Below are 12,593 nucleotides of genomic sequence, written 5' to 3' on the forward strand. Positions count from 1 at the left end.
ACTGAAGGGAGGAGCCGGTACACCTGTGCAGGACTGGAGGGGGGAGGGCCTGAGGGAGGATTTGATGAAGCTTGATGACACTCAGCATTATAGGACACAGACAGGACAATATGGGACATGTTTCTTTAATTGTATCTTTTAATTACTCCAATCCCCCCCCCCCTTCCAGTCCCATGCTGCGGCTTCAGCCAATGAACATAAATCAATCAACTTTGTAAAACATTTTATTTATTTTAAATTTATTAAACTCCCCTCCCCCTCCAAAAAAAATGCATTTTAGAATCGGGAAATTTGATCAACTTTATTTTACATCCCAGCAGTGCTTTTTTTATATCAAGTACAGATTATTCATTTATATGAGAACTACAATCCAAACACAAACGTCACAAATAAATACATGTCGCGGTCAGCTACCCGTCTCCGATATTTGGTTTCCGATACATTGTTTTCCATATAATAAGAATTTCCACCAGAAACAAATGCAAAGGAGTTTATTTATTAATTAAAAAAAAAAAAAAAAGCATATCCCTTCGTTCATCGAACTTGCATGTAAATGAATTCTTTGTGAATGTCAGAATCAAATGTTCTCGAGTCGTATTCTCTGCGCGTCGAATGTCATTCATTCAAAAAAAAAAAACAAAATACTGTATGATGAAATACCACATTATGGCCCTAGATGGTGCTGAGGATCATAAGAAAAAAATATGCTCCTCAGCTTCCTAATGTGGCATTTCCAATGTTCAGCGAATAACTTGATCTATAAAGATTATTTATTTCAGGTACTTCTGTAGCGCCAGCAATTTACATATATATTGTACATTCACATCAGTCCCCGCCCCTGAGGAGCGTACAATCTAAAGTCTAACTTACATTTATACATACACATACTAGGGCCAATTCAGACAGGATTCTATTACCCTACCAGCATGTCTTTGGAGTGTGGGAGGAAACTGGAGTACCCAGAGGAAACCCACACAGGCACAGGGAGAACATGCAAACTCCAGGCAGGTGGTGCTGTGGTTGGGATTCAAACCAATGACCCTAGTACTGCCAGGTGGAAGTGCTAACCCATTTAGCCACTGTGCCTGCCCATAAATAAACCACTGCGCCTACCAGCATGTCTTTGGGAGTGTGGGAGGAAACCCATGCAGGTACAGGGAGAACATGGAAACTCCAGGCAGGTGGTGCCTTGGTTGGGATTCAAACCAACAACCCTAGTACTGCCAAGTAGATGTGCTAACCATTTAGCCACTGTGCTGCCCACAATAAACCATTGTGTCTACCAGCATGTCTTTGGAGTTTGGGAGGAAACTGGAGTACCCAGAGGAAACCCACACAGGCACAGGGAGAACATGCAAACTCCAGGCAGGTGGTGCCGTGGATTCAAAACCAACGACCTTAGTACTGCCAGGTGGAAATGCTAACCATTTAGCCACTTTGCTGTCCACAATAAACCATTGTGTCTACCAGCATGTCTTTGGGAGTGTGGGAGGAAACCCACACAGGCACAGAGAGAACATAAAAACTCCAGGCAGGTGGTGCCATGGTTGGGATTCAAACCAACGACCTTAGTACTGCCCAGGTGGAAATGCTAACCATTTAGCCACTGTGCAGGGGTGGACTAACCATTTAGCCACGAGGGCCTGGGGTCAGTAGAGGCCCCAAGAGATGCCCCTGGTACCTTTCATTGGCTTTTTTGGGTGTGGGTGAGGACACTGGGCCCCTCGATTTCCTATTGCCCGGGGGCCCCTGCCACTGTGCTGCCCTGAGAATGTCAGATTTTGCCACGTTCACACAATCTACAAACTGTGAATTTTTTATGAACGCAACCCATGAAGTCTGTTGGTTGAGGGCGGCTTGACTGACTTGTAGGACCTGTTAGGTGGACTCGGGAGGATGGCACTGCCCAGTTTCTGGAGGGCATACCAGTTCTTAGGTCAAAACAATGACTTCCGGTCCTGGTGTCAGGCAATGGTGGAAGTGAAGTCTCCAATGCGCCTGGAAAGAGTCCTTCTAACATGATCCCTTGAGCTTTCTAAGCTGTGTATTTGCACCCCAAAGCTGACGATCTACATCCTGATCTGCTCCAGCACACACGGTGGCACGGTTGACTTTGTCCACCAATTAAGTCATTTCTGGAGATATTAATAAAAATAATTAAAAAAAAAATTGGTTATTGTAATTTGTATATCCTGAGTAGAGTATGTCACATGACTGTGTTCATTCCATACCGGCGGCAAGTGTCCGTCCCGTCTTTTGACCGTCGTCGGTCTACATGTGGTCACATGGATTGGCTCGAGTCCTGGTTGACTTTACCGTGAAGGACCTGAATTTTTTTGAAGTTTCTTCTAATTGGGGGAAGACTTTTTTTGGGGTCTTCCAGCTTAGCTCCATCCTACAGGGCAGATAAATGGTACGTTCCAGACTACCGCGACGGACTGGAGGAGAATCATATTTTGGTCAGTGGCTCCAGCAGGTACATGGTTGGGTTGTATGATCCACCAGTCATCTCATGCTTGCCGATTGTAGTAGAAGATTGGGTAGACCAGATTTAGTTTTTTCTTGACCCTTATCCAGTTTCGTGTCCCACAGTTCGTGTGTCCCATAATCCTAATGTTCTTACTGCACGTAAGACCGGAAGTTGCGGTATTTGGCGGTTCTGGGCATGTCTTTATCAATCACAACCAGTTTGTGAAGAACTTCTCTGATGTCTTCTTCTGCGGGATTCTCTGTGTCGTTTTCGGTTATTATCTTAAAGTAGACGTAGTATGGCGAGGTCTCTATGATGGCCTTGCAGGGGTCAAATGGGGGCATGTTGGGTTTGTTCTGCGCCGGTGGTGCTGCCGGTAGAACTTGGTGATCCTTAGGTTTGGGAGGCACAGGGGGAGGTGGCCGTTTTTCTTCACGTGGCTGTTCGTTGGCTGGTGCCGAGTCTTGCTGTAAAGGCAGAAACACGAGAAATGTTAAATATGCTTCAAATGTTCACCATTTTGGCCAAAACGTTTATAGACACCTGACCATCACACCTATGTGAGCTTGTAGGACATCCCATACCCAAACCAGGGCCAGTCAGATGGAGGTGTCCCCCTTTGAGGGTATAACGTCCTCCACTCTTCTTGGAAGGTTCTTCTCAAGATTGTGGAGGGAATTTATGATGGGACTGGCTCAGGGTTCTCTGTACAGCACTGCGGTATATGTCAGAGCTATATAAATGTGTAATAATAATAGTGTGTGACTGTGGGGGGGGGGGGCATTAGAGTGTAAGCTCCTCTGTACAGAGACTGATGTGACTGTGGGGGGGGGGGGGCATTAGAGTGTAAGCTCCTCTGGTACAGAGACTGATGGGACTGTGGGGGGGGGGGGCATTAGAGTGTAAGCTCCTCTGGTACAGAGACTAATGGGACTGTGGGGGAGGGGGCATTAGAGTGTAAGCTCCTCTGGTACAGAGACTGATGGGACTGTGGGGGAGGGGACATTAGAGTGTAAGCTCCTCTGGTACAGAAACTGATGTGACTGTGGGGGAGGGGACATTAGAGTGTAAGCTCCTCAGGTACAGAGACTGTTGTGAACTGTTGGGGAGGGGACATTAGAGTGTAAGCTTCTCTGGTACAGAGACTGATGGGGCTGTGGGGGAGGGGACATTAGAGTGCAGGGGCATTTGGAAACTCCAGGCACTGCCCGAGGGCCCGGGGTCAGTAGGGGGCCCCATGAGATGCCCCTGGTACCTTTTTTCATAGGCTTTTTTGAGTTTGGCCAAGGACACAGGGGCCCCATGATCCCCTATTGCCCGGGGGCCCCATGAGTTGTCAGTCCACCCCTGTTAGAGTGTAAGCTCCTCTGGTGCAGAGACTGATGGGACTGTGGAGGAAGGGACATTAGAGTGTCAGCTCCTCTGTACAGAGACTGATGTGACTGTGGGGGAGGGGACATTAGAGTGTAAGCTCCTCTGTACAGAGACTGATGGGACTGTGGGGGAGGGGACATTAGAGTGCAAGCTCCTCTGGTGCAGAGACTGATGGGACTGTGGGGGAGGGGACATTAGAGTGTAAGCTCCTCTGGTGCAGAGACTGATAGGACTGTGGGGGAGGGGACATTAGAGTGTCAGCTCCTCTGGTACACAGACTGATGTGACTGTGGGGGAGGGGACATTAGAGTGTCAGCTCCTCTGGTACAGAGACTGATGTGACTGTGGGGGGAGGGGACATTAGAGCGTAAGCTCCTCTGGTACAGAGACTGATGTGACTGTGGGGGGAGGGGACATTAGAGCGTAAGCTCCTCTGGTACAGAGACTGATGTGACTGTGGGGGAGGGGACATTAGAGCGTAAGCTCCTCTGGTACAGAGACTGATGTGACTGTGGGGAGGGGACATTAGAGCATAAGCTCCTCTTGCACAGAGACTGATGTGACGGTGGGGGAGGGAAATGAGAGTGTAAGCTCCTCTGTACAGAGACTGATGTGACTGTGGGGGAGGGGAAATTAGAGCGTAAGCTCCTCTTGCACAGAGACTGATGTGACTGTGGGGGAGGGGACATTAGAGCGTAAGCTCCTCTTGCACAGAGACTGGTGTGACTGTGAGGGCGGGGAAATTAGAGCGTAAGCTCCTCTTGCACAGAGACTGATGTGACTGTGGGGAGGGGACATTAGAGCGTAAGCTCCTCTTGCACAGAGACTGGTGTGTGGGTTCGGTGTTCTCTGTACTGCGGCCGTGGTACACGTCAGAGCTATGCAGGTGTGTAAGATCATTTTCTTTTGACTTATGTCACTACTATGGTTTCCTGCTGCATTCTTCTGATTCTTGGTGTCAGTCAGGGGGGGGTCAGGGCTCTCGGTGTGACATTACTACACACACAGGACAGGTATGTAGAAGATCGGAGAGTTTCTCTGACTCATGGAAGGTCACACCCCGATTCCGGGACTGAGAAGGTCGCTCACACACCTGTCCGCAGCAGACGAAGAGTACAGTCACTAGAAGAGTCGTATAATTCTACAATATAATCTGCTAATGTATATAGTTCTATCAACTGCCGGAGACAGATGGAGACGGGGGAGGGGTCAAGGTTCAGAAGGAGCAATTAAGGTTCTATCTCCCGGGTGGACCGTGTACACAGAACATCTGGCAGAGCAATCAGAATCTGGGGGGCTCTTCATCCATATTACAACAGAACATCTGGCAGAGCAATCAGAATCTGGGGGGGGGGGGGGGCTCTTCATCCATATTACAAGTTAGATCCAAGTCAACATTCATTGCAGAGCGCCTTCCCTGAACCACAAAACGATTGCTTCTCTGACAAAGGGACCTTGTTCCGAATGAGGGACAGTCCCTCGAAATCAGTGACAGTTGGGAGCTTTGGGTCTCTTGAAAATTCAGCTCTGAGGTCCTCAGTCTGAGGACAGGGTCTCTTTAACCTAACTATGCCTAGGTTGTGGGGTGAACCCAGAAATTGTACACTCCCGAGCGACCATAGAGCCCCCTAGCAACAATTTACCCCCCCCCCCCACACAACAAAATACCCCCAACAACAATAGAGCTGCCCCCAGCACCAATAGACCCCACCCATATGGAAGAAAAATATGTTTGAATATATTTAAAAGTATTCTTCCCAAATATATTGACATATATTTGAAATGCTACAATTTTTGCCGTATTCAATATATATATATACATTGTATACAGAGGGGGGGAGGGGTGGACTCACTTCTGGGAGATGCTGTATATATTACAGTGAAGGAAATGTGTATTTGCTCCCCGGCTGATGCTGAATGTTCGCCCCTCACACAGAAACGATCGGTCTAACAATGGAATGTTCGCCCCTCACACAGAAATGATCGGTCTAACAATGGAATGTTCGCCCCTCACACAGAAACGATCGGTCTAACAATGGAATGTTCCCCCTCACACAGAACGATCGGTCTAACAATGGAATGTTCGCCCCTCACACAGAAATGATCGGTCTAACAATGGAATGTTCGCCCCTCACACAGAAATGATCGGTCTAACAATGGAATGTTCAGTGTAACACTGAGAGACAGAATACAACAACAAATTCAGCAGAAATGCGTCTAACAAATGATGACGGATCTGCATGTTCATGAGGGAAAGAAGGATTTGATCCCCTATCATTCAGCAGGATTTCTGGGCTCCAGGTGTCTCTCATACAGGTAACAAGCTGAGATTAGAAGCAGTCTCTTAAAGGGAGTGCTGCTAATCTCATTGTGTTACCTGTATAAAAGACACCTGTCCACAGGAGCCATCAAACCATCAGATTCCAAACTCTCCACCATGGCAAAGACCAAAGAGCTGTCCAAGGATGTCAGGGACAAGATGGTAGACCTACACAAGGCTGGACTGGGCTACCAAACTATGGCCAAGCAGCTTGGTGAGAAGGTGACAACAGTTGGTGCAATCATTCACAAATGGAAGAAACACAAAACAAGTGTCAGTCTCCCTAGGTCTGGTGCACCATGCAAGATCTCACCTCGTGGAGTGTCAATGATCATGAGAACAGTGAGGAATCATCCCAGAACTACACGTGAGGATCTTGTCAATGATCTCCAGGCAGCTGGGACCACAGTCACCAAGAAAACAATTGGTAACACACTACGCCGACAAGGACTGAAATCCTGCAGTGCCCGCACGGTCCCTCTGCTCAAGAAAGCCCATGTCCAGGCCCGTCTGAAGTCTGCCACTGAACATCTGAATGATGCAGAGGAGGACTGGTGGGAAGTGTTGTGGTCAGAGGAGACCAAAATCCAGCTCTTTGGCATCAACTCAACTCTCCGTGTTTGGAGGAGGAGGAATGCTGCCTATGACCCCAAGAACACCATCCCAACTGTGAAACATGGTGGTGGAAACATTCTGCTTTGGGGGGGGGTTTCTGCTAAGAGGACAGGTCAACTGCACCGCATCAAAGGGACGATGGACGGGGCAATGTACCCTCAAATCTTGGGTGAGAACCTTCTTCCCTGAGCCAGGGCATTGAAAATGGGTGGTGGATGGGTGTTCCAGCATGACAATGACCCAAAACACATGGCCAAGGCAACAAAGGAGCGGCTCAAGAAGAAGCACATTAAGGTCCTGGAGTGGCCTAGCCAGTCTCCAGACTTTCATCCGATTGAAAATCTGTGGAGGGAGCTGAAAGTTCGAGTTGCCAAACGTCAGCCACCAAACCTTAATGACTTGGAGAGGATCTGCCAAGAGGAGTGGGCCAAAATCCCTCCTGAGATGTGTGCGAACCTGGGGGCCAACTCCAGGAAACGTCTGACCTCTGTGATTGCCAACAAGGGATTGGCCACCAAGTACTAAGTCATGTTTTGTGAAGGGGATCAAATCCTTCTTTCCCTCATAAACATGCAGATCCGTCATCATTTGTTAGACGCATTTCTGCTGAATTTGTTGTTGTATTCTGTCTCTCAGTGTTACACCGAACATTCGATACTGTATGTTGAAATGCGTTTTTATTACAAAATATATGAAAAATATTTTTAAAAATACATTTCAAATATACTGTATGTCTTTAAAAATACAAATCTACATTATTGGAAGGAAGGGGGTCAAGGGAAGGAAGGAGGGAAGGAAGGGAAAGGAAGGGGGGATGGGAGGGAGGGAAGGAGGGAGAAAGGATGTATGGGAGGAAGGAAAGAAAGGAAAGGATGGGAAGGGGTACCAGGGGCATTTCATGGGGCCCCTTACTGACCCCGGGCCCTTGAGCAATGCCCGAGTGCTCAAATGGTCAGTCCGCCCCTAGTGCTGGTGGTACAGGAACTACATTCCCGCGTGTTCCTTCTGAAAAAAAAATCCCTGGCTGTACCCAAATGACATTTTATATCATTTTTTTTTCACACAAATGGAGCTTTCTTTTGGTGGTATTTGATCACCACTGGATTTTTGCTTATTATTTTTTTGAAATTTTTGGGAAAAAAAACACTATTTTTTTACTTTCTGTTATAAAATATAAAAAAAAAAATACAAAAAAATGACACAAAAGAAATCTAATTTCTTCCAAAATTTAGGCCACAATGTATTCTGCTCCATGTTTTTGGTAAAAGAAAAAAAAATCCCCGTAAGTGTATATTAGTTGGTTTGCGTGAAAAATTAAAGCATCCACAAACTATGGCATAGATACCTGAATTTGTATTTATTTATTTTTTTCATACTACTAATGGCGGTGATTAACGACTTATAATGGGAAGGTAATAGTGCGGACGGCAATCTGACGCTGACTAACTGACTAAATACCATGACATCACCAGTGACACAAATACAATGATCCCTGAGAATGCTGCACACTGTCGCTGTCATGATGACACTGGCTGGGAAGGGGAGCAATCCTGATAATGTGTCATGTGTGCTGCTTTTAACTAAAGATCTCTTTGTTTCTCTTCCCTGCTTTGCAGGATGGAGAATCAGAGAGCGTGTTCCCTGTGTACAGAGCCCTGTGTCTGCTGACTACCCCCCCCCCCACACCCCCAAGCCAAACCTGGCCAGAGCCGCTCATCCCTACCGTTCACACGGCAATGAAAAGCCTAATGATTTGTTCATTTCCAAGCAGAAATGTTTTATTAGTGAAGGATGAAAAGGACGTTCCCTCGCTGAGCACGCCTGGACCAGCACGGAGAAACATTAAAGGGCTTCAATTAGCGTTGGCAGCCGTAAGGACGCGGGATATGCCACGGCGGACAAGCTGAGTCACATTCTGAGAGAAGGGATAAAGACAGCGATCCTCCCACTGAAGCCGCACTCCGGGGGGGGGGGGATCCAGAAGAAGAAAGAATCGTTCTAATATTCCTATTCATATAATGAAACGTTATCAATGGTTGGAGACGTCTTATGGCCCCGGATGTCTGTCTACGCAGGCTCTAGGTGTATCCTCCGCACACTTACAAAGATACGCCAGCCGACGGGGAATCCATTGTTTTCATCTTTACAGTGACACAAAAAAAAAAAAATCCATCCTTCCTTCCCTTGACCCCCTTCCTTCCTTCCTTCCCTTGACCCCCCTTCCTTCCTTCCTTCCCTTGACCCCCCTTCCTTCCTTCCCTTGACCCCCCTTTCTTCCTTTCTTCCCTTGACCAGCCTTCCTTCCCTCCTTCCCTTGACCCCCCTTCCTTCCTTCCATCCCCCTTCCTTCCTTCCTTTCTTCCCTTGACCCTCCTTCCTTCCTTCCCTTGACCCCCCTTCCTTCCTTCCATCCCCCTTCCTTCCTTCCCTTGACCCCCCTTCCTTCCTTTTTTCCCTTGACGTTCCTTCCTTCCTTCCCTTGACCCCCTTTCTTCCTTTCTTCCCTTGACCACCCTTCCTTCCCTCCTTCCCTTGACCCCCCTTCCTTCCTTCCACCCCCCTTCCTTCCTTCCTTCTGATGATCCCCCTTCCTTCTTTCCTTCCTTTCTTCCCTTGACCCTCCTTCCTTCCTTCCCTTGACCCCCCTTCCTTCCTTTCTTCCCTTGACCTTCCTTCCTTCCTTCCCTTGACCCCTTTCTTCCTTTCTTCCCTTGACCACCCTTCCTTCCCTCCTTCCCTTGACCACCCTTCCTTCCCTTGACCCCCCTTCCTTCCTTCCACCCCCCTTTCTTCCCTTGAACCCCCTTCCTTCCTTCCTTCCTTCCTTCCTTCGATCCCCCTTCCTTCCTTTCTTCCCTTGACCCCCCCTTCCTTCCTTCCCTTGATCCCCCTTCCTTCCTTCCTTCCACCCCCCTTCCTTCCTTCCTTCCCTTGACCCCCCTTCCTTCCTTCCTTTTTTCTCTTGAACCCCCTTCCTTCCTTCCTTCCTTCCTTCGACCCCCCTTCCTTCCTTCCTTCCTTCCCTTGACCCCCCTTTCCTTCCTTCCTTCCACCCCCCTTCCTTCCTTCCTTCCCTTGACCCCCCTTCCTTCCTTCCTTTTTTCTCTTGAACCCCCTTCCTTCCTTCCTTCCTTCCTTCGACCCCCCTTCCTTCCTTCCTTCCTTCCTTCCTTGACCCCCCTTTCCTTCCTTCCTTCCTTCCTTCCTTCCTTCCTTCCTTCCCTTGACCCCCTTCCTTCCTTCCCTTGACCCCACTTCCTTCCTTCCTTCCACCCCCCTTCCTTCCTTCTTTTCTTCCCTTGAACCCCCTTCCTTCCTTCGACCCCCCTTCCTTCCTTTCTTCCCTTGACCCCCCCCTTCCTTCCTTCCTTCCTTCCTTCCCTTGACCCCCCTTCCTTCCTTCCTTCGACCCCCCCTTCCTTCCTTTCTTCCCTTGACCCCCCCTTCCTTCCTTCCCTTGAACCCCTTCCTTCCTTCCTTCCTTCCTTCCTTCGACCCCTCCTTCCTTCCTTTCTTTCCTTGACCCCCCCCCCCCTTCCTTCCTACCTTCCCTTGACCCCCCTTCCTTCCTTTCCCATCCTTTTTCCTTCCTCCTCTTTTATTTCCTTTCTCCCTCCCTTCCATCCTTGGGAACTGCAATCCGCAGCAAGTTGTAGATGAAACTTTAAAATAAGAATGAGTGCCCACAACTTTCTTGCAAAAGGGAAGGAGCTTCAGAATCCTCTGCAGTCAGCCCACCATACTGCAGGAGGACAGGAGAGGAGCTCCTCGTACCATCCATGGTGCATGCAGCCCACCATACTGCAGGAGGACAGGGGAGGAGCTCCTCGTACCATCCATGGTGCATGCAGCCCACCATACTGCAGGAGGACAGGGGGAGGAGCTCCTCGTACCATCCATGGTGCATGCAGCCCACAATAATGCAGGAGGACAGGGGAGGAGCTCCTCGTACCATCCATGGTGCAGTCAGCCCACCATACTGCAGGAGGACAGGGGAGGAGCTCCTCGTACCATCCATGGTGCAGTCAGCCCACAATAATGCAGGAGGACAGGGGAGGAGCTCCTCGTACCATCCATGGTGCAGTCAGCCCACCATACTGCAGGAGGACAGGGGAGGAGCTCCTCGTACCATCCATGGTGCAGTCAGCCCACCATACTGCAGGAGGACAGGGGAGGAGCTCCTCGTACCATCATGTGCGGTCAGCCCACCATACTGCAGGAAGACGGGGGAGGAGCTCCTCATACCATCATGTGCAGTCAGCCCACCATACTGCAGGAGGATGGGGGAGGAGCTCCTCGTACCATCATGTGCAGTCAGCCCACCATACTGCAGGAGGACAGGTCCAGTAGACAGCTGCCCTCAGGAGGGATCAGCAGAAGACTGAGATTGATATTTTGTTTCTTTCTGATTTTATATTGTTACATTTGTTACGTCAGTCTGCCCCTCCTACCGCCTCTGTGTTTCCGGACTTCCCGCCGTTGTGTTCCCGGACTTCCCGCCGTTGTGTTCCCGGACTTCCCGCCGCTGCGTTCCCGGACTTCCCGCCGCTGCGTTCCCGGACTTCCCGCCGCTGCGTTCCCAGACTTCCCGCTGCTGTGTTCCCGGACTTCCCGCCGCTGTGTTCCCGGACTTCCCGCCACTGTGTTCCCGGCCTTCCCTCCGCTGTGTTCCCGGACTTCCCGCCGCTGCGTTCCCAGACTTCCCGCTGCTGTGTTCCCGGACTTCCCGCCACTGTGTTCCCGGCCTTCCCTCCGCTGTGTTCCTGGACTTCCTTCCTCTGTGTTTCCGGACTTCCCGCCGTTGCGTTCCTGGACTTCCCGCTGTTGTGTTCCTACACTTCCCGTCGCTGTGTTCCCAGACTTCCTTCCTCTGTGTTCCCAGACTTCCCGCCGCTGCGTTCCTGGACTTCCTTCCTCTGTGTTCCCGGACTTCCTGCCGCTGCGTTCCCGGCCTTCCCCTCGCTGTGTTCAAGGACCTCCTGCCGTTGTGTTCCCGCACTTCCCATCGCTGCATTCCTGGCGTTCCCATCGCTGCGTTCCCGCACTTCCCATCGCTGCATTGCTGGCCTTCCCACCGCTGTGTTCCCGGCCTTCCCGCCGCTGTGTTCCCTGGCCTTCCCGCCGCTGTGTTCCCTGGCCTTCCCGCCACTGTGTTCCCTGGCCTTCCCATCGCTGCGTTCCCGGCTTTCCCATCACTGCATTGCTGGCCTTCCCGCCGCTGTGTTCCCTGGCCTTCCCGCCGCTGTGTTCCCTGGCCTTCCCGCGCTGTGTTCCCGGACTTCCTTCCTCTGTGTTCCCGGACTTCCCACCGCTGCGTTCCCGGACTTCCCGCTGTTGTGTTCCTGCACTAGCCATTGCTGCGTTCCCAGCCTTCCCATCGTTGCGTTCCTGGACTTCCCGTCACTGTGTTCCCGGCCTTCCCATCGCTGTGTTCCCAGACTTCCCGCCGCTGTGTTCCCAGACTTCCCGTCGTTGCGTTCCTGGACTTCCCGCCGCTGTGTTCCCGGACGTCATTTCAACATCCTGGGCATATGTGTGTGTGTGTGTATATATATATATATATATATAAATATAATTTTTTTTTAATATTGAAATATATTTTGAAATATATTGAATACGGCCAAAATACTGTATGTTGAAATGCGTTTTTATTATAAAATATATGAAAAATATTTTTAAAAATACATTTTCAAATATACCGTATGTCTTTAAAAATACATTTTATCTACAGTTTTGGAACTTATTTATAAATATATGTAAAAATATATGCTAAAATGACTTTTTTATATGTTAAAAACAAATCTGAAGAATATA

The 12,593-nt window shown here is 49.5% G+C and overlaps 1 protein-coding gene across 1 annotated transcript in view; it reads right to left on the minus strand.

Moving 5' to 3' along the window:
• Window positions 1–1,100: 1,100 nt before the first annotated feature.
• LOC149427070 (uncharacterized) overlaps window positions 1,101–12,593 on the minus strand; it is a 16,038-nt gene continuing 4,545 nt past the window's right edge. Inside the window, exon 2 of the mRNA XM_089668290.1 lies at window positions 1,101–2,937. Within this exon, the coding sequence (XP_089524416.1) occupies window positions 2,620–2,937 (318 nt within the window). The 3' untranslated portion in view covers window positions 1,101–2,619. The remainder of the gene's footprint in view (window positions 2,938–12,593) is intronic.

This window comes from Staurois parvus, unplaced genomic scaffold, assembly GCF_062004578.1.
Source record: "Staurois parvus isolate SC_StPar_1 unplaced genomic scaffold, SC_StPar_1.0 ptg004070l, whole genome shotgun sequence".
In the NCBI taxonomy this organism is placed as follows: domain Eukaryota; kingdom Metazoa; phylum Chordata; class Amphibia; order Anura; family Ranidae; genus Staurois; species Staurois parvus.